This window comes from Colias philodice, chromosome 1 (genome assembly GCF_061535455.1).
Source record: "Colias philodice isolate Cphi_HAF_F1 chromosome 1, ilColPhil1 Martin Lab GWU primary, whole genome shotgun sequence".
Taxonomy (NCBI): Eukaryota; Metazoa; Arthropoda; class Insecta; order Lepidoptera; family Pieridae; genus Colias; species Colias philodice.
Genome location: NC_143086.1, coordinates 964750 through 991264, shown reverse-complemented (window position 1 = coordinate 991264; position 26515 = coordinate 964750). Strand labels below are relative to the sequence as shown.

The 26515-nt window shown below is 33.2% G+C and overlaps 1 protein-coding gene and 1 long non-coding RNA gene across 3 annotated transcripts in view; both read right to left on the bottom strand.

Moving 5' to 3' along the window:
- Window positions 1-2571: 2571 nt before the first annotated feature.
- Window positions 2572-3389, bottom strand: LOC149490955 (uncharacterized). Its single transcript, XR_016315513.1, has 2 exons — window positions 3128-3389; window positions 2572-2624 (listed from the first exon to the last, which is right to left on the bottom strand). It is a non-coding gene; the product is annotated as an uncharacterized LOC149490955 (long non-coding RNA).
- A 4778-nt stretch (window positions 3390-8167) lies between these two features.
- Nep2 (M13 family metallopeptidase neprilysin 2) overlaps window positions 8168-26515 on the bottom strand; it is a 64374-nt gene continuing 46026 nt past the window's right edge. For both annotated transcript variants that reach the window (XM_089695803.1, XM_089695810.1), the window contains exons 4-17: window positions 25267-25374; window positions 23940-24185; window positions 20619-20830; window positions 18951-19127; window positions 17385-17470; window positions 16873-16978; window positions 15319-15503; window positions 14312-14401; window positions 13667-13817; window positions 11012-11180; window positions 10574-10692; window positions 10033-10164; window positions 8851-8991; window positions 8168-8391 (exon numbers count right to left, since the gene is read on the bottom strand). In XM_089695803.1, coding sequence (XP_089551929.1) covers window positions 8191-8391; window positions 8851-8991; window positions 10033-10164; window positions 10574-10692; window positions 11012-11180; window positions 13667-13817; window positions 14312-14401; window positions 15319-15503; window positions 16873-16978; window positions 17385-17470; window positions 18951-19127; window positions 20619-20830; window positions 23940-24185; window positions 25267-25374 — 2123 coding nt within the window. In that variant the 3' untranslated portion in view covers window positions 8168-8190. The remainder of the gene's footprint in view (window positions 8392-8850; window positions 8992-10032; window positions 10165-10573; window positions 10693-11011; window positions 11181-13666; window positions 13818-14311; window positions 14402-15318; window positions 15504-16872; window positions 16979-17384; window positions 17471-18950; window positions 19128-20618; window positions 20831-23939; window positions 24186-25266; window positions 25375-26515) is intronic.

The window sequence follows — 26515 nt, the reverse complement described above, 5'->3', positions numbered from 1 at the left end:
ACTGCGCAAACTGGTCTGCACAGATTTATCACTACGATAAATCGTTACGTATGTATGAGGCATTAGATTACACTCTCGTCACCGGAACGGGAACCTTTTTAATACTTATGTGCGTTTAAATTTAAATATATTAAAAGCGATCTCACATTTAGACTCAGGCCTATCTTAATTCTCATACTGGTGTATTGTAGCAAAAAAGAGTAATAAGTTAAAACTTAATTATAGCTCAAAGTTATAGGTATGTGTCGCGATTCAACATTACAAAGATGTAGTACAGCATTCTTAAAATATATAATAGTTTACATATTTATTCAGTCAATAAATATATGGATAGTAATGGGTGTTGTTAAAATAACATTAATATCTTGATGAAAATATTAAACTGTACCTTTAAATTTTTTAAGATATTAATATAAATAATATAAGCGAAATTGCGAGGGAGGGAGGGAGGACAATGTACTCATACAATACCTCAAGCAAGGTATTGTATGACCGCGTGTGTTTAACAAAACCCATGTCTACTGTAACCGTTAGTCTGATTCAATCTATCATATATTAACATAGATATAGATAACACCTATCCGTGTGTTCGTGGAATAGAATCATGTAGGATTCAAGAATCTGATTTAAATTGCAATATATCTTTCCTCTTCTTCGCTATATGTAAGAAGCGTGTAAGAAGATAGTGGAAAAGGGATAGCATATATTATATGGGGGTTGTAGGCATGTGATTCGGGTATTTATATCATTTATATTAGCTGGCAGCTTTGTTGCTAATTATAGTTAGAGAACTTCAAAATCAATTGCGATGGGTTATATAAATATATTCCTGTACGCACATTATTAAGGTGACGCGAGATATTCGTCCCTTTGTCGCGATATTTCTTACAAATGTATTTGGTTTAGTTGTGTAAGCTATTTATTTCTGCAGTATTAAGGCATGTGAAGCATATACGTACTAGGATTTAGTTTAATATCATCGAATATTACTTAGGCGCTATTTTGTTATGTTCATAGCTTAAGCTTACAGTTGTAGACAGAGAATGTTCAAAGGGAAATGTGAGGGAGGGAGGGAGGTTAATGTATTTAAATATTTTGTTTAGTATTTCTTTTATTTTTGTATGTATGTTTGTTTGGCTTTAGATACAATTATATATATAGATAAAATTATTGAACTGGTGTAACTGAAATCACAATTAATTTGATGTGGCGAGCTATCTAATATTATATCTAATATTATAATAATAATCCTCAGTGATATTATAAAAATTAAAGCGTGTTTGTCTGTTTGTCTCTCTTTTTAATTGACTGTATGTCTTTCACGTCGCAGCGGAGCTATGTTATGCTAATTATCTATGTGTCTGGAGATACATAGTTAGGATTTAGGAAGCTAGTGACCTAGGCTACTTTCCCCGCGAAAAAACATGTAATGGGAATTTCCCAGAACTACGTTATAATAATAAAAATTTTTTTTTTTTCACGTTTCCATTGGGATACCTACAACATACATGCAGTATACATATAAATTTAATTTGTAGTTAATTTATTTAATGCGTCTCTATAACATTCTCTGTCCGCGACGCAATACTCCTGTCTTTTGCCACCGCGGAAGATTCTGTGATATTTATACTTTGCAAGCTCGAATGTAAACGTTTAATGTGTATTATAGAAGATATATCAATGTCGAGTTACTCATATTATGTGTATTTAGGTGTACATATATATGGCGGGTCCGTGCCGACGGAGTTTGGTTTAGTAGTCAAGTAAAGTGCGATGCCATACCGAAAGATACATCTACCTTTACCATTTTAAAACTCATAGAAATAATCAGCTTGTAAACCTCTTTTACTCTCAAACGTAACTTTTTCATCTAGTATCAATAGCGAATGGGATTTCTAGATTATTATCGATGTGTATTAACGTAAAATATATACCAATCGTATCAGTTAGGGTTACACAGATATGTGTATTTTAAACAGATTTATATTTTAGGTATATGTGTATTGCGCGGGAGCGGGTCAGCTGTATAGTGGTGTTGATAAAAGAGATTTTATAATCGTGTAATCTTTACGTTGGGGTTTTATTTTGTTTATATATTTTAATTTAAAAATTAAATTAGGATTATAGAGTTTGGAAATCATTGATTTTTTGGTTTGGTAATACCACAGGAAAATTCTAAAACGCGTTATTTCAAAATGTTACACCACGCGGCTACAGGCTCGCTCGCTCCCGTGTGTTTTTAAAATTTTATCTGAATGTACGTAGAGGCTCTATTTTCACCGTATCACTTATTCTCAAATCTCAATCACACTTGTATTTTAAAATGTAATTGTGAAATACTGGATTATATAATATGGAATAAATTATTGGTGTTGTGTTACCAATATCCAGTATGTACGGAGTATATTGGAAGTTATCAATAGATAGTACACGTAGATATTGTTCAGTAGTCGAATACTCTAGTATTGACAACGAAGGTCGGATAGTTTCACTCGAATGCTACAAAACTAATTACATGTTGCTTTGCGAACCCTGCATACACGCCATAGCGATGGGAATGTTTTATTATTAATTAAATATTAAATAAAAATTGTCATTCGGAAATTATAATGTTCATAGTATATCTTATAGTAGAGCCATTTTAATAGGCAACATTTGACAGTTCAACAAAATTCAACAACGTAAGCTAGTAACGACAACATAGAATAACATGATATTTCTTTCTGTTAGATCTGCACATTTGCTTAACTTTTTTCAATAACGATTACATATTTATAATAATAATGACCGATACAAGTAATTTTAAGATTTCATTTTACTGATGAACCAATCTAAACATAATAAACAATTTCTGAATTGAAGAACTGACGTCGCTACAATTTTGTGTCAATAAACCTTTTTTCTTTTTAAATACCAGAGATGTTACTCTAAAAATCGAGATCTGACATCTAGAATCGAATGCATTGATTACTTGTGAACAAAAATCATCATAAATTAATAAATTCGATTTACAAATGTTTAAAATCCGTATCGATTAATTCACTTTGATCGATGTTTTTAAGCAGGTTACCTCTCTTGGAAGATAAAATTGATAGACGTCAAATGTTGCCTATTAAATTGGCTCGACTATAATCTTGTAAATTATATGAACAAAATTTTTGGTTGATCGCCTCCATGGGTTCGATGTCCGGTGGAGACGAATAAAAAAAATATCTAGTTCTGGCAGGACGCAGAAAGCTAATCACCTACTTGTCTCTAAAAAAATCGATTGGTAAAACAAATGTATGCATAATACATCTGCCCCTTTACCCCACTAGGGGACATGGGACTTAACACTTCCATCGCTCGATGTTACTTTGCGCTTCTCATAATTATTTATTTTCGATTTAGCTACATTTAGTCATTGTTTAATCTTAGATTACTAAAAGTGTATATAATATTGTTTTATACGAATATATGTGTTGTAAATTAGGTGTTTAGTGTTTTTTAAAATTACCAAAGTCGGGAACCAATGTAGTTGGTGACGTCCGAAGTGTATTGGTCCAATTGTTGGCTAGTTTGGATCTTGTTCCAATAAACATTGGTTTTAACTGCACTGCATTTTAACACTAACCTAGCTTCGCATAATACCTGCTGCCAATATATTTTCAAATACCAAATATAGTTTTATACATTTTTTTCTCTTAAAGTCGACTAAACAGACTTATTTACTTATGTATACAAATACTTTAATTATTTACGTGTTTTAAAACATTATTTACTTTCATCACAAAAAATGCTAAAGCAATTGAGAAATAATTGTGAAACCAAAAATGTATTATTTTAGTGTTTATCAAGTTTGCATGTAACTTGTTTAAATGTCTAGCCAAGTGAATTCGCTGGAAATATAAATTGTCTATTTATTACTTAACAGAATGTTTTTTTTTTGATCCTGTTTCTTTGATTTGGGACAGATTTTGATGTAAACATACTATTAGAATTGCTAAATGCACGTATAACTAATGATTGTTCCTCCAAGGGTTCGTCTAAATTCTAAAGGAACTTCGATCTTGTTCATTGGTTCCTTATTAGCATTGTATAAATGGACCAAAATCAACATCTGTCCTACTTCAATTTACTACTCCTACAAATGCTTCGCTTCTTACAATGTACGATGCAACGAGTGTACATGAGATGTATCGTAATGTTGATGATGACAAGCGTGTAGTGTACGAATGATATTTTCGGAACAATAAATTTATTGTAAATTCATGAATGTCTTTTATTTATCACTCTTCCCACTTTTTTCGACTAAGCTCAAATAATATAGGATAAAATTTTGCCTCAACTACGACCATGCCAATCCTAATTTGCTTAAATCATTTTGAATTTCAGAAATAATTCATTATAAAAATATTTGCTTATAGTAAAAAATTAAATGAAAATTTGTTGCAAAAATCCTTGCTAAAAGTCACAAACAATTGAGGCCAGAGCAGATAATACTGATACAGAATGAGAATAACTCCTTAGAATTATTATGTATTTGAAACTTGCTAATTTACTTTTTATAAATAAAGACAACACACGCACAACTACTGCGGCAGTCATCACAAAATAGGTAACCAAATGGTAACCAAGTAGTCGCCTGTGATTAATCTTATCAAAAGCTTTCCAACTTCCAAAAACATTACATTCAATTAAAAAAAAAATTGAATTTTTTTTGCAGAGCAACTATTGAGATTCTTGCCGGTTCTTCTCCATAAATACTGCTTTCCAAATCGGTGGTAACTGTTAAAAATGATATGACGATTCAAAAGTGCTTTTATTCTAAGAAGGCTAATTGAATAAATAAATGATTGAATTTTAGTTTGCAATAATATTGTAATTATGCCAAAATTCAGTTGCGTAATGCGTAGGTACTCTCGGCAAAGTGCGTCGAGAGTCGAGACACTAAGAGACTATTTTAAGATATTATTAATTGTTCTTTCTCTTCCGTTGTTTTCCCAGATACAAACTGATGATGGACAGTTTGTATCTCTTTTTTTATAAAAATTAATGCCATATTACCATCCACCATTCTATAAAGACATACCTATTACCTAGTCCTCCACTTAGATTTGTTTCATATCCATACTAATATTATAAATGCGAAAGTAACTCTGTCTGTCTGTTTGTTACTCAATCACGCCTTAACTACTGAACCAATTTGCATGAAATTTGGTATAGAGATATTTTGATACCCGAGAAAGGACATAGGCTACTTTTACCCCGGGAAATAGGATAGGTTTCCCACGCGAACGGGAACTAAGCGGGTTTTTCTTTGACTGCGCGGGCGAAGCTGCGGGTGGAAAGCTAGTAGGTAATAAATATTTTAAAAATTTTGAGCCCGCCCTAGTCAGATTTACTTATAAATCTATTGAGAGAGTAATGCCACAGACTAATAATAATATACTACGTATACAAGTAATGCTTAGGATCATAGGAAATAAAGGACACAGGAAGGGAGAAAAGTAAAACACAAAATTATAAATTTATACTGTATTCGGTGTATTCATGTTTCACAACAAAGTGTTCTATAGCTATTTGCTTATTCTACAATATATCACTGTTATTAACTTGTGAGGCAATACCGTGGCTCTATACCAACCCGCTAAACATCTTCATTTTTAATGTTAAAATCTTATCAAAAGAGATCAAATCGAGGATCTTTTAATATGAAGTATTAGAGATTTGTTTAGCGAGCGATAAAACAGTTTTAATCAATGAATTTAGAAATTCCCTAACGTAGAGTGTACTCATAGTAAATAGCCCAGAATTTTAGCTTTTTTGTAGGTACAAGATAGTGTGTTATAAATTTATAAAGCATTTGAATGCCATAAAACCAAAAATATCAAATTCAGATACTGTGTTGATTGTATTTAGCTGTAGGTATGTTCATCATGTGCAAAACCCTGGACTAAACTTGGCTACACCCTTGTTCGGGACTTAGGACTTAACTTTAAAATACTTGGGGCATGATAGACTAACAGTCAAATCCGCTAATTTAGGTACTCTTGTATATTTGATTAATTCGTTTTTTATGTTACACGTTGTTTTGTTGTTCAACGCTAATAAGTAACGACCGTTAAACTATGAAACATCTAAATACATTCTTAAAAATACACATAAAACAAACAGTGACGTGTGATATTTAAAGAGACTTGAAAACCACTGAACTCACAATGAGATTGTTCTGAAAATGTATGTATATATTCGTCTTGTATTCAAATACGATACACTATATTTATGTTATTAATTTAATGCAATAGTTAATACAGATAACTTCTATAATATTTTATATCGTCATGTTATGTGCTAGGTATATGTCCAAAATTTTAAACGAATATTCATACACTTCAGAAATATAAAAATTTATTGAATAGTATAAGTACTTCTATTGTGAAAAAACACACTGCGAGAAAGTAAGCATAGTCGAGTCTTAGAACAGTGTTCTTAGCAGCCTATCGTAATAAATACCTAGCTACTAGTCTATCTAACAATTCATATATTTATGTGGAGACTAAACAATAAATATATGAATATATACTACAATACACATTAACCCTAAGCTTAAGTAACATCAAAATTCGACTGCTGAAAGAAACAACGAGAAAAGCGTCCTTTTCCTTTGTGAAATTTGTAAAAATAATGTATGGCAAACAAACTTAAAAATTGATCCAGATATCAAAATGTTTGTAACAGAACTTATGTCTCGTATTTAAAAACAAACAAAAAATTACTTCTTGCTACAAAAAATAAAAAAAAATCTTCAAATGTTAACAATAAATCCACAAGGGAAAAGAACTCATTTGTACTTGTCATAACAAGTGTTAACACTATACCCGTCGAATTTCCATCGTCAGTCTAAAATCTCACCGAGTCGATACAATCGTAAGATAAAAACATCTAAAACAACATCAAATACATTTAAAATACAATTTTTTTAGCACGTTTTTGTGCTTATTTAGATTTAAATAGAGCGAAATTTTTGTTTAAAAATGAAAAGTTGTAGGTATTACCAATATTAATATTAAAAATAAAATATTTTTTCACAAAAATGTATCGAATGGTACATTTATGTTGGCAAAGAACATGAAATCCCATCGTATTGAAATTTACAAAGTTAGTTTTAAAATCAATTTTCATAGAACGATTATATCCTTTACCATCGATGTTTAGTATTGTTGTAAAGAAAATAGATTTAAATTTCTTTATTTATATTTTTTAAAATTTTTTTAGCAATTTTAATGTGACAGACAGACATACAAACGTCAAACAGGTGATTATAGTTAAATGAAATAAATCTAAGAACTTTACAACAAACATCCCATTTATTGTCATCCCTTCCTCACTACGGGAGTACAATTAAATTAACTTTTTAACTCTTTAAATAAAAAATAAACTAAAAGTATCAAAAATAATTATTAATTTATAAAAATACAATATCATAAAAGTTCTGAGTACAAAATTCAGATCAGTAACAAAAATAAGAGCATTGAGAAGAAAAAAAATAACGATATAAAAGTGAGAAAATTAATTTTTTTCACTCACTATCCCAAAAGATACTTTTAAAAATATACTAGTAATAAAGAATGAGGTTAAATTTAAGGTTAAATCACAAAAAAAGAAACAATGTTTCAAAACAAAAAAAGTATTCTAAAATCTAAAGGAATAAAAAGTACTAAAAATTAAAAAAAACAAAAATTCAATTCAGTACATTAATAAGTACATATACAGTTAGTGGTGTAACCAGACATTATACTTGAGGAGGGGGGGGGTTATCTAAGATGTATTTTGTACTAAATACGAACTATTATCATCCCTTGTTATTTCTTTACCTATTACTCTTGCAAGCTATTGTTTCCCCCCTTTTCTACACTGTACTTTCATTTGTCCCCCTTGTGATATATACTACTTGCAACACTAGTATCCCGCTCCCACTATACCCTTAAACTTGATGAGTGTTCCTTTAAAACCTCGAGAATCTTTAAGTCAAGTCGACTTACACTCACTAATCTATACTACCCCCCCTTCTAACTAATCTATACTACCCCCCCCCCCCTTTTAACTGTTACACCCTACTGCATTTATCCCTCGGGTTAGCTAAGCCCATGCTAGTAATAATACAGGCTACTACACAGGCTACTACCCCCCCTCCCCCTCTTCCCCAACTTACCACACCTTGCATTTAGCAGCGGGGTTCATGGGCGCGTGGGGGGGGCACTTGAAGTCCACGGCGAACTCGTCCATGTTGGACATTGGACCTTGGACGCGGAATCGTCCGGGCGCGTGGAAGCCGGTCGTGATGCGCATCTTGATGGACTCGTTGCGGTACACTGAGCACCAGGTGTTGGCAGCGCTGAGCCAGAACATCTGGGAATTATATAGTTATTTATTTATGACCATTGAGGTATTACTATAGAGAGGACACCACGAACAAAATCTGTGTAACAAAGCCGTGAGTAGACACTTTGTAGATATTCTGCCTTTTATTATTACTTATAAATTAAAACCAATTAATGTAACAAAAAAAATGGCTTGAGACGATTGACTCTAACTCGTGTTAGAAATTGGCAATACATATTATCGTAATTTTATTACAAATAGTCATTTATTTTGAGATTGATAAGGACACACAGGCATACAAAAATACTTGTCATCGTTTTTTCATTAAATGGACTAGAATACAATATATTATACTAGCGATCTCTCAAGTTGGATCGAACTGCACATGGTATGCGAATTTTATTATAATCGGTTAAGTGGTTTAGGAGTCCATTGAGGACAAACATTGTGACACGAGATTTATATATATTAAGATTAATTACTGACCTGTCTGGGCGAATATTTCTCCAATCCCGGCAAACGAGGCTCGTCTCCATGACGACGCATCCAAGCCGCATACGCATAATACGCTTCCTTGATACCGCCGTTGTCAGCTATGTTCTCGCCTTGTGTGTTCACACCGTTCAGCTGGGGATTATTTATTTTATTGTGATTTTTAACTATCACCAATTATGAAAGAAGAAAGAACCTCAATAGTTACTCTATTTACAAAAAATTGGTTGTCTGTAAAGTCGGTTTACTGACGATAGTTGAACGTGACAACGTCCGATTATGCTTCTTTGTCGCTCGTTCCGCGCTCTCGCTTGCACTTCAAGCCTTACATGGAACGCCTCAGAGCGAGGTAACGCCGCATGAGTCATGTTTTTTCGTGCGTGCAGCCGGCTCTATCGAATTATAAGACGTTGTCACGTCAAAATATGTAAACTGCTATCGATTCAGAATATATTATCAAGAAGAGACAGAAACTCAATAGGTACTCTAAAAAGTATTAAAAAGTACAATGCAATAGATTTTAAATTCATCGTCTGCGAACTGTCCTTGCAAAGTAGTTTGGAAACTCTTCCACTCTCCTTAGAGTTAAGTTTAACTTTACCTAATTTACAAGAAATCTGAAGTCTGATAAAACGGATTGAAGGAAAATAGAAATTAATGCTTCATAAACGAACTGGAGCAAAATACTGACCCAGGCTTTAAAACATCTCTAAGTAATATAATATGTACCTATACCAAACCTTCATATTTGAACTAACCATTCATCTACATCCTCCCACAGTAAAAAAAAGACGTGTGTCACTCGGGGACTGCCGCGGTAAAGCTATAGCATGCTATGCCTTCAAGCCACACCTCCACCAGTCGGAGTGGGGAGCGTGAGGTTTTTCGTTACGGAATTTCTGGATTCGGTCCCCGCGCTCAAGGCCCGCGATAGAAGCTATGCAATAGCTTAATAACAAAAAAAGACGGGTTGCACTCCGGGAGTGCCGGCAGAAGTGAAAACTTGATTATTAACGTTGAACATGTTTGATATCCATCCGTATTACGCTTTTTCGATCAGGTCACTTGTCCTGACGCGAGTTTAAGATTTTATACCCATTACATAAAAAGTGCTCAACGCCGCTAAAGAAGTTTTCACTTCAAAAATAAATTCAATAAAAATAAAAATAAACTTACATTCATGCCAACTTCCTTCACAGTATAGTTGGAGTACTGGTCAATGATGCACTTGGCCTTTTCCAAATACTTTTGTTTGGTCATCTCTTGCCACCAGTCAACCAGATTGCCATTCTTGTCAAATTGGCGACCCTGGAAAACATCAGTCATCAACAGCTGAGGCAATTAGTCATCACCATCAGTTCATCACCCTCCCTACCGACCCTGCTTCATCACCAGATAATATAATTGAATTATCCGGTCATGATTGGTTCTCACTGTCCGTCTGTTGTTAGTAGGTTAGTGTTTTAGTTGTTAGTACGAAAGTGTTATAAGCATAGCATTTGGTTATGTGAATTAGAAGAGTGAAATAATTTTTGTGCTGTTCTAGAATTTGCCATTTCACCTATCATATTTTTTGTTAGTTTTTAAAGTGCTGATTAAGAATTTGCCATAAAATCACCATTTTTTGTTAGTAAATCGTTCAAATTATATACCAGTGCATTTCCCAAAGGCAAGCGAAGAATATAAAGCAGTTTAAACTTCTACTGTTTTACCCTACCTGGTCATCGAACCCGTGAGTGATTTCATGTCCAATAACGAAGCCGATAGCTCCGTAGTTCATGTATGCGGGGCGCTTGGCTGAGAAGAACGTGCCTTGGAGGATACCCGCTGGGAACTCTGTGGATAATAAATAAATAGATTAATAAATTATTAAATTATGTGTTTTTGTGGCAGCCCTAATTTGGCAAATGTGAGTTGCAACCCTGTACAAAATTAATGACGCTTACGTGTTGCGAAAATTGACTATCAGGTACGGGATATGAGTTATCGTCGGTATCAATATATAAAAAAATGACAAGAAAGTCGGTATTTGTTGTCCTTATAAATGAGGAAACTCCTAAAATTAGAAAATATTTTTCATCTCTGACAATAGAAAATGATTTCTGTTTACTTTTCTCAAGACAAAAAAAAAACTCCGAAACGGCTAAACACTTACGGATGCTGTTCTCAATAGAGGAGTAGAACGCGTTCACAATGGCCGGTCTGCCGTGAGTCACCCAGTCAGTCTTGTTGACAGGTTCGCGCAGTTTGCTGAACAGGTACTCAGTGCCGAACAGCGTGAGGTTCAGCACTGACTCCATTAGTTTGTCAGTGGACATCTCCAACTGAGAAGGAGGTTCAGTGTCAGCCTTTTGTTAGATAAGTTTGTTCTTAGATATGTTTCTTTAAAGTGTTAATAAAATAGATATAAATGTATAAGGATACTAGCGGTCCGCCCCGGCTTCGCCCGTGGTACCTACATGTTTAAACTATCCTATCTCTCAAGTTGGATCGAAATGCACATGGTGTGCGAATTTTATTATTATCGGTTAAGTAGTTTAGGAGTCCATTGAGGACAAAACATTGTGACACGAGATTTACAGTGGTGGACGTTTAATTAGAAACAGGTAACACGATGAAGTAGTCATCAAGTTTATTTAACATTTGTGTATTAAAGTATTAGAGATTAAGCATTATTTCATATGTAATAGAACACCCGTTTATCTAGTTTTATAATAAATTGCTTAATTTTAATCAAACGTTAGGTTAAATTAATAAAATCAAACAACTTTAGGTGAAGTCTGATTTCCGCGTATTTTCAGTCTGGACAACAAATTAGAAACAGCATGTTTCGAGTGTTCTAAAGTCAAAACCTATTAAAATGCCGTCAATATTTTTTTCATCTATAAATATTTGCACCGTTTTTTAAACATTCTATCTAAAAGTTTCTGAAAATTAATTTACTTTGCAGCAAAAATGGGTAAAAGTAAGATTCGTGACCCATCAACAAGAAAAATAATTTTAAGTTTACATTTTGACAAAAACTGGAGTTACAGGAAAATTGCAAATCATTTAGAGTGTTCGATAAAAAGATATTCAATGCTATAGTTTATTTCAAAGAGCATGATACTTCTGATTAAGTGCCTAGAAAAGCTTGACCATGAAAAACTACTGCTCGCGAGGATAGGTAAATTATTCTTTTCGCAAAGATAGATCCATTTAAAGGTTCCAATTCTATTAGGAAATATGTTTTTGCAAACGTGTGAAAATCTCTTACAATCTGAGCCACGACGTTGTAAAGCCGTTGTTGTCTATAAAGATTATAACAATCTAAAAACAACCCCATACTATAATGTTTCCTCCGCCTTGCTTAACTGTTTTTAATTTATTATCTAAGGTATGGTTAACTGGACGACGCGCGTATCTTTTGCCATCAGAATTGATTAAATTAATTTGTTTCGTCCCAAAATAAAACTTTTTCACTGGCGGACTGTTCTCAAACAATATTTCTTAGTAAATGCAAATCGTCGTTCCCTGCATAATAAGAAGCTGTACTTTCCTGGCGTCTCTCACAAACAATTTTGCCTCGACTTACCACCCGAAAACCGATCTCATCGACACATGGCGTGGTTCATCTTCGGAAAAAACTAATTTTATAATAGAATTTGAGCTTTTAAATGGATCCATTTTTGCCAAAAGAATCATTTGCCTATCCTCGTGAGCAGTGATTTTTCATGGTCCAGCTTTTCTAGACACTTGATCAGAAGTATCATGCTCTTTGAAATAAACTATAGCATTGAATATCTTTTTATCGAACACTCTAAATGATTTGCAATTTTCCTGTAACTCCAGTTTTTGTCAAAATGTAAACTTAAAATTATTTTTCTTGTTGATGGGTCACGAATCTTACTTTTACCCATTTTTGCTGCAAAGTAAATTAATTTTCAGAAACTTTTAGATAGAATGTTTAAAAAACGGTGCAAATATTTATAGATGAAAAAAATATTGACGGCATTTTAATAGGTTTTGACTTTAGAACACTCGAAACATGCTGTTTCTAATTTGTTGTCCAGACTGAAAATACGCGGAAATCAGACTTCACCTAAAGTTGTTTGATTTTATTAATTTAACCTAACGTTTGATTAAAATTAAGCAATTTATTATAAAACTAGATAAACGGGTGTTCTATTACATATGAAATAATGCTTAATCTCTAATACTTTAATACACAAATGTTAAATAAACTTGATGACTACTTCATCGTGTTACCTGTTTCTAATTAAACGTCCACCACTGTATATATATTAAGATGTATAAGGATATGGTCGAGATCTGCTTTAGCGCTTAGTTGTTAGAAACTGAATAGTCAACTGCAAAAATCAACGTACTTTAACGGGGGGAGTTTAAGTTAAGGCACAGGCTCTGAAAAATGAGTCACTCTGTTCTAAGGTAACAGTCGAATGAGAAGCTTCCTCCTGTTTTTTGAAGTCAGTTTAAAATGTGGTGTCGTTTGATAATTGTGAATCAATAACTAGAACTATGTTTTGTAAAATGTGAGTGTGTCTGTCTGTCTGTGACTCACCCCGGAATAGAACTCAGTGAGCTTGTCATTATCCAGCAATTCGTCCATCCACTCCACTTTTGAGAGGATTTTGCTGAACTATGTTTAGTTTAGGATGTTTGTGTGTCTGTCTGTAACTCACCCCGGAATAGGACTCGTGAGTTTGTCATTATCCAGTAGTTCGTCCATCCACTCCACTTCTGAGAGGATGTTGCTGAACTATGTTTAGTTGAGGATGTTTGTGTGTTTGTGTGTCTGTCTGTAACTCACCCCGGAATAGAACTCAGTGAGCTTATCGTTATCCAGCAGCTCATTGGGGTATGCGATGTGAGCGGCCATTGCTTGTGCTTTGTCGAGCGCAGCCTGACGTGTCATGGCGTCCATCCATTCCACCTCTGAGAGAGTCTTGCTGAATTGTTGTCTGTAAGTCGGTAAATAGATAGATCATTAATATTTCAAGAAAAGTGGTAGTAAGATACATTACTTATATTATATATTATTGCACTACCCATTTATTTTATAATTTATTTTATATCTATTCCTCTACTGTTCCAAAGGTTGTCTGGAAGAAATCGCTCTAAAGCGATAAGACCGCCACGTACTTAGTTTAAGCTATCTTTAAGTGATTGTGTTTCTTTTTTTTATTCTCTTTAAGTGCAATAAAGGATTGAATAATAAATAATAAATTATTGAGAATAGAATTTCGATTAATGTAAGTAAGGACAACCTATTTTGTCAAACAGTGGTAAAGTCTTAACTTGACAAAAATATGTGAAAATTTGACTCAGGACTTCATGGCTGATCGATGTTGCATGAATACGATATTTGAATTGGGTTTATAGAAAAAAAATAATAACTCCAATTTTTTTTATCATATCTAAAATATTCCTAAACCTTTATAAGGAAATTCCTTACCTGATGTCATCTACCATCTCCAAAGCTTTGGCCTTAGAATTTTCGTTGAAATATTTTCGGATATATAGGGCTCCCACAGCGATGGACATACTGCAAAAATATCAATATCTTTAGTAAGTAGAAAAAAAGACGTGTGGCACTCGGGGACTGCCGCGGTAAAGCTATTGCATGCTATTGCCTTCAAGCCACACCTCCACCAGTCGGAGTGGGGAGCGTGAGGTTTTTTCGTTACGGAATTTCTGGATTCGGTCCCCGCGCTCAAGGCCCGCGATAGAAGCTATGCAATAGCTTAAAAAAAGAATTTGTTGTATCGTTTGTTCTGAGGTGATAGGTGATAGGGATATATTATACGTATATCTGAGATGATATGAATGGTTGATCGTAAGAAAGGTTGATAGTAAGTTTGGTCGTACATAAAGATATTATGTGTAGTTGTTGTAGTAGTGTTAGTGTATGTAGCCTAGTTCTGAAGTGTTCGTACGTGTTAGATAGATTATACATAGAAAACAAACACACTAAAACAAAAAAAGCAATTAAACAATACAGAAAACACACACATATAAATAGTAAAAGTGTAATAGTAAAACTGTTAATGTGCACAGTATTCTACGAACAGGCCTTGGCTCAGCATAAATGTCAGAGTTAAAAAACGCCGATGCTGATATTCTGCCAATGCCTCTTGAGGGCAGAAAACTAAAATAAACTTAAATAAATAGATAAAGGAGATAAAGGTTAAATATTTAAATAATTATAGTATAGTGCATTGGGGGAATTTCGGATGAGGGGTAATTTCAGAAAATTGTGAATACCACTTTAGAGCATCGCCTTATCATAAGTATCGTCAAGGAAGGGCATGAAGATATAATATAGGTTTGATATTATTAACATACATATTTGCTTAATCTATCAATAGTTACGTATTAATTTAACATATACGTATTTACCCCGTGGCCGGAATTACCCCAATGCACCTTATGTGTTCATGTGTTTGTGTGTATGTCTCTCACCTAGCACTAGTAGTATCAGCGCACTCCTTCCACCTGCTCTCTCGCTCAGTCTTCCCAGACAGTGCAGTGACGTAAGCCAGTTGACGTCTACGTAACTCGTCAGTAAGGTACGAGACACTGGCGCCAGCTACTCGCCACATTACGTAGTTCGCTTGTACTCGCTTGGGCGTGTTCTCTAGGAGGATCTGGTGGTTTATGGGCATTTTTATGATCTTAGTATATTATTAAAATATATTATTTACATTGAGGTTTTATTATAGAGAGGACACCACGAACAAAATCTGTGAAAACAAGCGCCACGGCGCGGGGGGGGGGGGAGTGAGTCATACACTTTGTAGATATTCTGCCTCTTATTACTTATAAATTAAAACCAATCAATGTAACAAATAAATATTGTTTATCTTATTAAAAAAATATGAATAAACTTATCAATAAAACCAATCAATGTGACAAAAAATGGTTTGAGACGATTGACTCTGATTCCTGTTAGAAAAAGTGTAGTAGCATAGTAACTCAATGATTATTTAAGATTTATGTAAACCAATTTGTTTATAAGAATATTGAAATATAGATGATGTTCATGCGAAAAGACAGAAAAACTGGCGGATAAGGGTTTACGATATGCTGTGTTCAGTAATTGAGGAGTTTTTAGTAGGTTGGAAAAGGTTGAGAATCTATACTAATATGTATTCTATAGAGGAAAGGTTTGTATGTATGTATGTATGTTTTTCACGCATAAACTATTAAACCGATTAGAATGAAATTTAGCACACATATAGCGGGTGAAGCCGCGGGCGGAAAGCTAGTATGAAAATAAATATAAACAAGTTTGATTGTTTTCTGTAGGAGTACCTGGTAGGTGAAGTAAGTGGGCTTTGAGTACTGTTTTCTTTTAAGGAAATACAAAAATGTTAACTTTTGCCAAAAGGCAAATCCATTAGTACAAAAAAACATTGTCAATACTAAAGATATATCCTTTAATTTAAGGAATTTTTTTACAAATTTTTTTTGTGTGTTTTAAGTAGCACCTGGTGGGTGAAGTAATTTGGCATTGATGACTTAATGTTTTGTTTTAAAGAAAAATAATTGGTTACTTTTGCCAGAGGGCAAATCCATTAAGAGAAAAGCAAAAATAAATACATTGCCCAATAATTAACTCTATTTTTGAATTACTTTTATGGAAGGTTTTTAGAGAGATTGCTATAATTATTTTAATTAAAAGGAAAACGAAATTTTTAAGAGCGGAATGTTCCAAAACATAGCTATAAATCCGTTAAAAGAAAAGAACATAATTAAGAAAATTCGAAAGCATGGCTATATGGAAAAAAAAGACGGGTTGCACTGGGGGAGTGCCGGCAGAAGTGAAAACTTGATTATTAACGTTGAGCATGTTTGATATTTTGGAATGGTATCCGTCTTACGCTTTTTCGATCAGGTCACGTGTCCTGACGCGAGTTTAAGATTTTATACCCATTACAGAAAAAGTGCTCAACGCCGCTAAAGAAGTTTTCACTTCAATAAGGAAATAATTAAAAATGTAGAAAAGTTAATTACCTCAAGATCGGAGAAATACTTGGGAACATCAACGATGACAATCTCATCCAGACCGACCTCGATGTGAGGAGCCAAGAGACGGTTCACATAGGACAGCCATGGGATCCTGGACAAATTATAAATTGATTATTAAAGTTTTTTCTAATTTATACAAAACTAGCTGTGTGGTTACACACATTGACGGTTGACAGATTTTAGAAACTGTTATTTTCATAGTGTAATTTTAAGTGAAACTTTTTTAGGCGTGTTGAGAGTAAAATTTCAAGGTAGTAGTAGGTATATACCTAGTATATACGTCATGGAGTAAGGCGACGATTTTGGTATCTTTGAATCTTGCCATAGAAGTTTCACTTCTGACACTTTTGCTCGGCACACATGCTCTTTTTTGTGATAATATATATATTATCACTACTAAGAAAATTATTTAACCATACAAAGCATAATTATTAATTATTATTCAAATTATATTCATTCTGAATAAAAATTCAATTCGAAATATGTATTGTACTTACTTGGGGTATTTTTCTTGTAACTGAGCGATGGTCATCGGGTTGTACAGGCTAGTTGCGTTACGACGTTTCTCCAATGGCAAAGAAATCTGAAATTTCATTGTAGTCTCTTAAAATATTCATTATATTGTGAAAAAGAAAATATACAGTGTAACATCTTTTTTTGAAATCAGTTAAAAGTAGTTAGAGAACATATTATATATGCAAGACGATGACTCCGACACATTATATTGACAGTCAAGACAAAATTATTAAACAATATAATATATAGACAATATTATTGGATAATAATTTTGAAGGAAAAGATCGAAATGAAAATGGGATGTTCTAGAAGGGCATAATAATAGCTTGCTATGCATGCTTCATGCTTGCATTATGTTAGCATAATATGTGGTGATTAATAACCTAAACTCTCAGTTTACTTAGATCACTGAATGATCAAGAAGTCTCTTATCTTTCAATGATACTATTTTTCAATTTATAAAAAATTTCCAGCGAGCGAATATAACCAAAACACGCATATTTTTTACAATCAGTTACTTCAGTTTATGGAATATTTATTGGTGAAAGACGTTTGTATAGCGCATTATTTTAACTGAATCCATTTTCATGCCAAATTAAGCTGTTACTTCATCAACCAAATACATAAAATATCCAATAAAAAATTTACCAATAGGTAGGTACATCATTAGACAGTATTCAAATATCAACTATTCATAGCGGGCAACAACATTTTTTGAGCTTTTGAAGAATCATACAAAAATTAGATTTTAATGTTTTTTATAATTTACAATGTGTACTATTATAACAGAGAATCCAACACAGACGCACCTTACGTAACGTAACTACATACAAAAGCTATTTAAAAAATAAAAGTCAAGAGTCATAAATTAACTTGTTTGTGGCCTCATTAAATGTTCGTGACGCCCGGATTAGGCGTTTTATTGTTTTTAAAATAAAATATTTTCTATTCACCATTTGTTCTAGCTTCGGATACGATGGGTATTATTAAACACGTCCGTGAAAGCTATTTTGAGGTTTTTTGGTCAAGTGTTATGGTTTTTATTAATGGTTTAATTTTATTTGACAATTTGGAAATGTTTCAGCAACATCTTGACGACCGATGTCTATTGAGTGTCATGAATATGGAGAAAAATATTGAATGGATGCAACTTTCTTCTAATGTTAAATAGGTAAACAGTTATAAGTAGATCTATATAAAAATGGACATTTGTTGCAATATCATAATTATTGTGGCAATCACGCGATTGTAAGATAATAATGATGATTGCGATTTCCCCACAAAAAAAGTTTCCGTCAATGTAGAAGGTGTACCACCAGGCATAAACGGTTTTCCCCCATTCAGAAAGGGCACCACCAGCCATAAATGGGTTTCCACCCATTAAAAAGGGTACCCACCGTAAACGGATATCGACTAGTTAAAAAGGGGACCACTATCCTTAAAAATTTTCAGCCTATTCAGCCTTCTGAATTCAAAATTAGGGACATTTTGACTGGTTGTACCCTTGTACAACCAGTCAAAATGTCCCTAAAACCCCGTATACTTACATTAGCCAGCTTGATCTCAAACTGCAGCGAGTCCTTGAGCTCGAGCTCCGCACGCGCGCGATCCGCTCCGAGCAACGCCGCGATGTCGACCATGTACTCGTAGTACGCTTGCACCAGCTTGTCCTTGAAGCCGCGGTTCAGGTACTCGCGGCTGAGACCGAGGGACGCTTGGTCCAGCTAGAGCATTTATGCAGCTTTTACCAATATGTCACAGTATTTATGTAACTTTCGTTATGTCATAGGAAACATAATAGGAACAGTAGGGAAACTACCTACATTCGATGTATATCATTAGAATAATAAGGAAACTTTGTAAAAACGTTCGAACCGGCTCATTAGTTTCTATTTAGTCCGTACTGTTCCTATCACGAGCCTGAGAGATGTGTGGTACAACTGTACCACACATCTAACTAGAAGAAGTGTTTATGTATAATTATGTGTTGCTTTCGTTACGTCACCGTAAATACAATATGAACATTATGGAAACTATGTGAAAACGTTTAAACCACTCAAACTTACACGCGCATCGTAAAAATCTGTTAATAATATTAAAGCAAAATAAGTGTCATCGTAAAATTATTAAATTATATTACCTATGTCCAAAAATTAGCCCTGTGACTGCGACGAAACTGTTACGAAAACAACGTCTAGTCTAATAATTATTTGGTTATGAACACTGAATTCCCTACTGACAAGTTTTGATTAGGAACCAAAATATACCAAACCCAATTATTTATTATCCCATGACTACAACGAAGATTAAAACAGTAATTTATATGATTCTTTAGTAAAGATAATTTAAAAATTTTCATAGTTTGAATTTGAGATTTTTTTACTCTGTCTGTTCATGTATAATAAAAAATTGCATAAATGCGGTTATAATAATATCCAATATTTCCTACATAATTGACTAACGTCCAATTTTACTTCCTATTACATTTTAAACCACGGATATGCATAATATTATGTAGTTATATCACAGTGCATAAACATACGAGAAAGTATAAGAAGTAGTAATAAGAAAAAATTAAATAAAACATCTAATAGGTATTAATTTTTATTTTTTTATTATTTCCTTAAAAACTTCGTCAAAGTCTTACCTATAAGGATTTAGTTCCTAACTGCCATGTTATATTTTGTGTACTGAAACGCCAGAAAATTAGGAATAATCTTGAATAGTATTTTTTTGCTTGGATATTTTGGCGGCAAGTCACGTCGCATAATCTATGGAGTCGAAACAAATACGAAAGTGTAATAACACAATATTATTACTGGGTTCCCTGCGGATGCCGAATTTCATTTAAGTTTGCGAAGGACGCTCAGAACGCCTTATTTACTCTAAATAACTTTCTCTCGCTCATTTTTTTGTAGATTTTTCGTGTTAATAATTATAATGTAATGTGTTGTGTACTAATATTGTAGAATAAGATAATTAACTAAATGATTATTATTAAAGCTTAAAATAAAAATATTATACATTTTTAATTAACCGATGACGTGAAATTTTACTTAATATTCCTTATAAACCCTGACAAACAAATCCATTGTTTTCCACTTCATTTTTTTACTTTTACAAGTAGTAATTAATCTAGATATCCGTTTAGGCAATAAGCTTTTATAATCATAATACATTAAAGTTAAAACAAACAACTTAAAAAATAAACTCACATCAATAATCCTGTTAGTGGAGTTCTTCACGTCCACACTAATCGAGAAGTCCAAGAAGTAGTCCACAGAGTAACCCGCGTGCCTGAACTTGTATACCGCCTCCGTCCAGGAGAAGGAACTTTCATCCCAGTTGTCCCCGTCCAGAACTGGCCAACCTCCCAGGATGCGGAGCATGTCCAGAAGTGGTTGGATACCGCGGGCTTCGATGGCCGCTAGAGGAGGGTTATGTTTCAGAAGAATTCTCCAATTGTTTTTTTTTATGTTATAGTATTGAAATGGTCCCAAATAAATAGCCAAAAATTCAATAATTTCTTAGTTTACCTTTACACATTCTCACCACACTACACCATTATACACTACACACACATTACACACATTCACACATCCATACCAAACATTCTATAATGGGTATACTTAGTACGTTTTCCTCTTTTTTGTATATCATGTCCAAAAAAAATAATAATAATAAATTTTTCCACTTTATCATTGTTATGATAATTATAACAATGATAAAGTATACCATTAATTATTATTAATGTAAAACTACTGTCACATAATATTGTCTTATTATTGGTATTCCTTTTTATTGGCGTATTGTTTTGTTAAAGTTAATTATAAATATTGTAATACAAATAGCTGTAAGGAATCTATGTATGTAAAAATAAATAAATAAAAAAGATTTTTTTGACTATGTTATAATAATTGTATGTATACCTTAAAATGTTTTAGTACATAATTAATATGGAATGATATGGCAATTAACTGTACAATTTAATTTCAATACTGTATTTAATTTAAATTGAGACAATATTTGCATGCCTTATACTAAGCAAAACACGAAGAACAATTAAAATATTTTGATATCTCTTCTGTACCATGTTTTTAGCAAATAAATATTATTTAATTTTATTTTATAATATAGAAAAACCCTCGTGCAAAACGTATTTCTATGTCATGTGTTATTCTAATGTAGGTATTACGTATATACCTGTAAAATGTCATCCAAATCCGTCCAGTAGATATTACCTAAGAGTAACAAACATCCACGCATGATACATCCATCCATACATGGAAACTTTCACATTATACCTAACTAGATTTCCGCCCGCGGCTGCGGCTTCGCCCGCGTTTTCAAAGAAAAAACCCGCATAGTTCCCGTTCCCGTGGGATTTCCGGGATAAAACCTATCTTATGTGTTAATCTAAGTTACCCTCTATATGTGTGCTAAATTTCATTGTAATCGGTTCAGTAGTATTTGCGTGAAAGAGTAAAAAACACACATACACACACACATCCTCACAAACTTTCGCATTTATAATATTAGTAGGATAGATGAATCTATCATGATGCGTGATTCGAACCTACATATTTCGATGTATTGTTTTAATTAGTAGTAGTAGGTATGTAGTATTTGTCCAAATAATTACTCTTTGCTTCTCATGATATTATAATGATGGAAAACAACCGTAATTGAAAAGTAATTAGAGGCAGGACCGACAGCTTTTGAAGTCTCCGAGGCAAATAAGTATACAGAAACAAAGTTACTAAAAGTTAAACATAGTGGCAAAAATATATAACAGACCAATAGCATCTCCTATACTCTAGAAGTGTAGAATAATCTAGAACCAATAGACCACAACGTATTGGTTAGTGGTTATTCAGAGCAGTGGTATATCCTTGCGTATCATTACATTATACACGTATATTACATGGAGTGTTGCAAACGCGGAAGTGACTTTCACTCAACTGCACTTGTTAACTAGGGTTATACTGTGACTTTTGATTTTATTGCTTTCACTGCTTTTTTGTCGATCGACATTTTGATAAGGTTAAAATCTTGAGTTTTAATAGTTACTAAAAGTTTTGGTTTATTTTAGTCCCTTTTGTTTTCTTTTTCTAGTAATACCTGCCCCCATTTCCTTTTGTTTTGCCCCTTGATTTATGACATATTCTATAAATATTGAAATAATATCAAATTCACGTTCAACTTTTTAACAAAATATTCGTTCAGTAAAACTTCAGAAATAGGTAGCCCAGTATAATGCGTATGCTCTTTCCTAGGTACTTATTATTATTAATATGACCGATACCACAATAAATGAGAGCAAAGAGTCATTGTAATTCAAACAGTGCCTGATAGACTTACATATTGCACAAGTTAGTCCTGTTTATTGTGAAAGGGATTTATTGAAAGAAGAAAAGAAAGTCATTTATAAATCCAAGCACGAATTGGATTTTGACCAAGTTATTTTTGTTTACAAGATGGTGATGGATCTTTGGTGTACAATATTATGTACATAATAAATCCAAATCAAATCAATAAGTTTTAAATCTCTAATAAGATTGTAGACAATTTAAATACCTATAAATAATATCATAATCAAATGAAAATATGTCAATTAAATCTGTGCACGAAGCGTTTGAAAACATTTTCTCTGACTAACTAACTAGCTTCTAACTAGGAATAGTAATATAAATTGATAATAATAGAAAATTATAATGTAGGTAATATTTAAATGATATACGTATTACAACATCGTCTTGGAATACCCAAAGAAATAAATAATATTCGATTGCGACTAAACTTATTAATTTGTAGTTCGTACATCAAAAGGACATTAATATTAATGATACCTATTGTTTGTAGTTACCCGTTATTAAATAATAAAGTTCATATATTGCCCAGTAAAATATTTGAAGTGTTTATCATAGTCGTGTTATGTTATTCTTATGTAAGAAACAAGATTATTCTCATTGCATTAACTTTTACAATTTTCCGGGTAAGCGTAGGTATTTAGGGCAGCGTATCTAGTAAGAAAAAAATTTCTTTCTATCTTAATTGTCACTACAATTACATGCATTCACGTGTTATGTGATACTTGCCGATGAGATCACGTGAAATTTTAAGTTTTGCTCATCTACCATGAAACCAATTATCTAACATCACTGTTATTATATTCTAGAGAAATCGTGGTTATATTAGCGACAGGAAACATGCAATGTTATATTTTCATAATCAATGCAATGCGTAATTCAGAAAATTGCTACGAGTTGGACCATTTTTTCGGAACAAAATGAGAAACAGAATACCGATGACCATCTGATAATAGGATTTATAAGTTTACGATTTGTATTTCAGAACTCAATTATTTAAAACCTACCCATAGAGATACTTACAATTACCCGCAATACTACATTTTATCATACTGAGTATTGACACAAAGTACACTCACATACACAACATACACGACTGATCAAACAAAACACAATCATACATGATACACACCACAAATAATAATCACACGAAGAAAAACAACTTACTTCTATTCATGCAAGCCTGGTACAGCGTCTTGGCAAGCACAAACGGCTTTGGCTCATCACTGCTGATAGGATCGTCCAATAGTGACCGAATCTGTTCCTGGAGCTGATCGGTGATGATGGAGAAAGTGTTCACAGAGGTCTTATCATCAGGGATCCTGGTGTTCTTCACGAAGGATCCACAAGCAAAGTCATAGAAGTCGTCGCAAGGGTCCACGGATTCGTCCATGTTGAGCAGGAGCTTTGATGCTGCGAAAGTTTGGTTGGGTAAAATTTGTGAGGGGAAATATTTGAGATAATTAAATATCGTTTTTTCGTTAGTTATGTCAGTGCAAAGCAATCTTTCATTTTACAAATAGCATTACCCAATTTTGGCAAACCAAAAAGAAACGAATTAGGTTCATAAAATCATTAATTACTTAATAGTTATCCATGCATCAACTTTAATATAGCAACAATATTCTTGCTTTTAAATAACATTGTGAAGTAAACAATTGCTTAGTATTCTAGTCATTATCCCTTTGAAGACTTCCTTCAAAGGAATAATGCACAATACGTTAATTTCCTCTATTGATGACACAGTCGTACTAAGATACACTTAGGTAGGTCGTAGGTATAAGGTCAATTACGTCCTTAACACCTCTCATTTCTAATGCATCCCTAATTCCTCAATAACACGCGATTCTGCTGCTATTTACTCTCAAATTGTCCATCAAGCAGACAAAATGCCTTAAAACGTCACCTAGTTACGCCGAATAAGTCAAAATGCCTTAAAGAGGCATGTCACCTAGGCACTTATCTCGACAATGGCGATTTGTCTCCCATTCAGCATGCCCATTGTATCCACAGTTTTGACCCACTTTCGTTTGCTCACATCTAATAGTTACATGTAATTATATGTGACGGCACATTGTTTGCATGGGAAACTGCACACGTTATGCAATTGTTATAGCTATTATTCGTTGTATCTGCTAAATTATCTGCGTGTTGAACACGACTTATGACCTCCAGGCTTGCGTGTATTAAATTTGAACTTTATTGAAATAACGTTTAATAAAATGTGATGTTTTATTTCCTCATCGATAGCCTTTTGAGGTTAAGGCGCACTTAAATACTTAATATTCATCCGTATACTGTAAGCCTATGTATATAATACTAATGAACCTTTTTAAATAATACCTGATAAGTAAAGGCTTTTTCCAAACATTGTGCCATTTCTAGATTGACCCCTAGATAATAAAGTTTTCCATTCTCATTTAAATCCCAGCAAAATACCTTATTAATAATTAATTACATAAGTATTTCAATTATAGACCGTTTAGAAACTTACCAGTATGCACGCAGTCAGGATCCTTGCAGACTTCAATCTCATCGCTTTTGGCAATCACAGCCGGGGGGAGACTCTCGGAGACCCGGAGCTCGCTCGTTTGGGGCACGTCTGTGGACAAAGTAATATGTGTGTGTATTTTTACAGGTTCTATTTACCTATTATTATCTGCTTTTTTACCCTTATATTTCAAGTGTGATAATATTGATTATATTTTAAGTTTTCCAATAATTTCTGGAGTCATTTTGGAAGCTTTAATGCAACGAAATATTGCAATTAAACAGTCAACATCTTTCATATTGGACCAGTCTAAATATTATTCATACTATGTTACATGAAAATCGCTTTAGTATTTGTCATATTTATGAATTATTAATTTATCTCCAAAGCAATTCTGATGGTATACCTTTCGCTCGAGAGGGTATGTTAAAAAAAGTGAGACGCTACTAGATTTGTTAAAGTGACGACTGATATCTCTATATTCCTTCAAATAAATTTTGTGGTTAATAAATAAATCGCTAACTCCTAAATAAACAAAATCCTCATCGACGTTTAAACAAATACTTATTTACACTTATCTTCAATTTGTTTTCCAAAGGAATCTCGAAGTTTAGAAGTTTAAAATATGCAAATAAATAAAACCTTTGTTGCTAACAAACAGAGGTTGACGGAGTTATCGGCAAGGAAAATAAAATCTAAATTTTATTCATCGACCTGTTTTGCTTTGTTAACAATGCAATACCGATAGTAACTCATGGCCTGGTACACTTTTCAAACGAAAGTGTTATTTAAACCAAAGGACTATATTTTATCCTTCATATAAGCTCAATAAAAATTCATATTCGATCATACGTCGTGTGTTTCGATGTATAAAAATCACATTTGCATATAAATCATAAACAACAACCGATTTGTATGATAACTCGAATTACTGTTAAATCGATTTTAAGTTTAATTGGATGAAAACCGTCAGGTATAGTACAATGGCTTGTTATATTGTGACCAAGAATACACGATTATTACTGAGTACGAATCATAAACAATGAGATTTAATCACACACTAGGTAGGTAATTGAATATATTTAATTGGTGGCTTGCTTAACTTCCAGTTTTAATAATACGACGTGTCTGATGACATGTTATTTGAAATCACCTTCAAACAGCTACGGTAAATTCACAATACAATAGTCTCATCCAACAAATTAGATATCTTGGTCAATCATGCTAGTTTTACAAGAGGTTACAATAATCT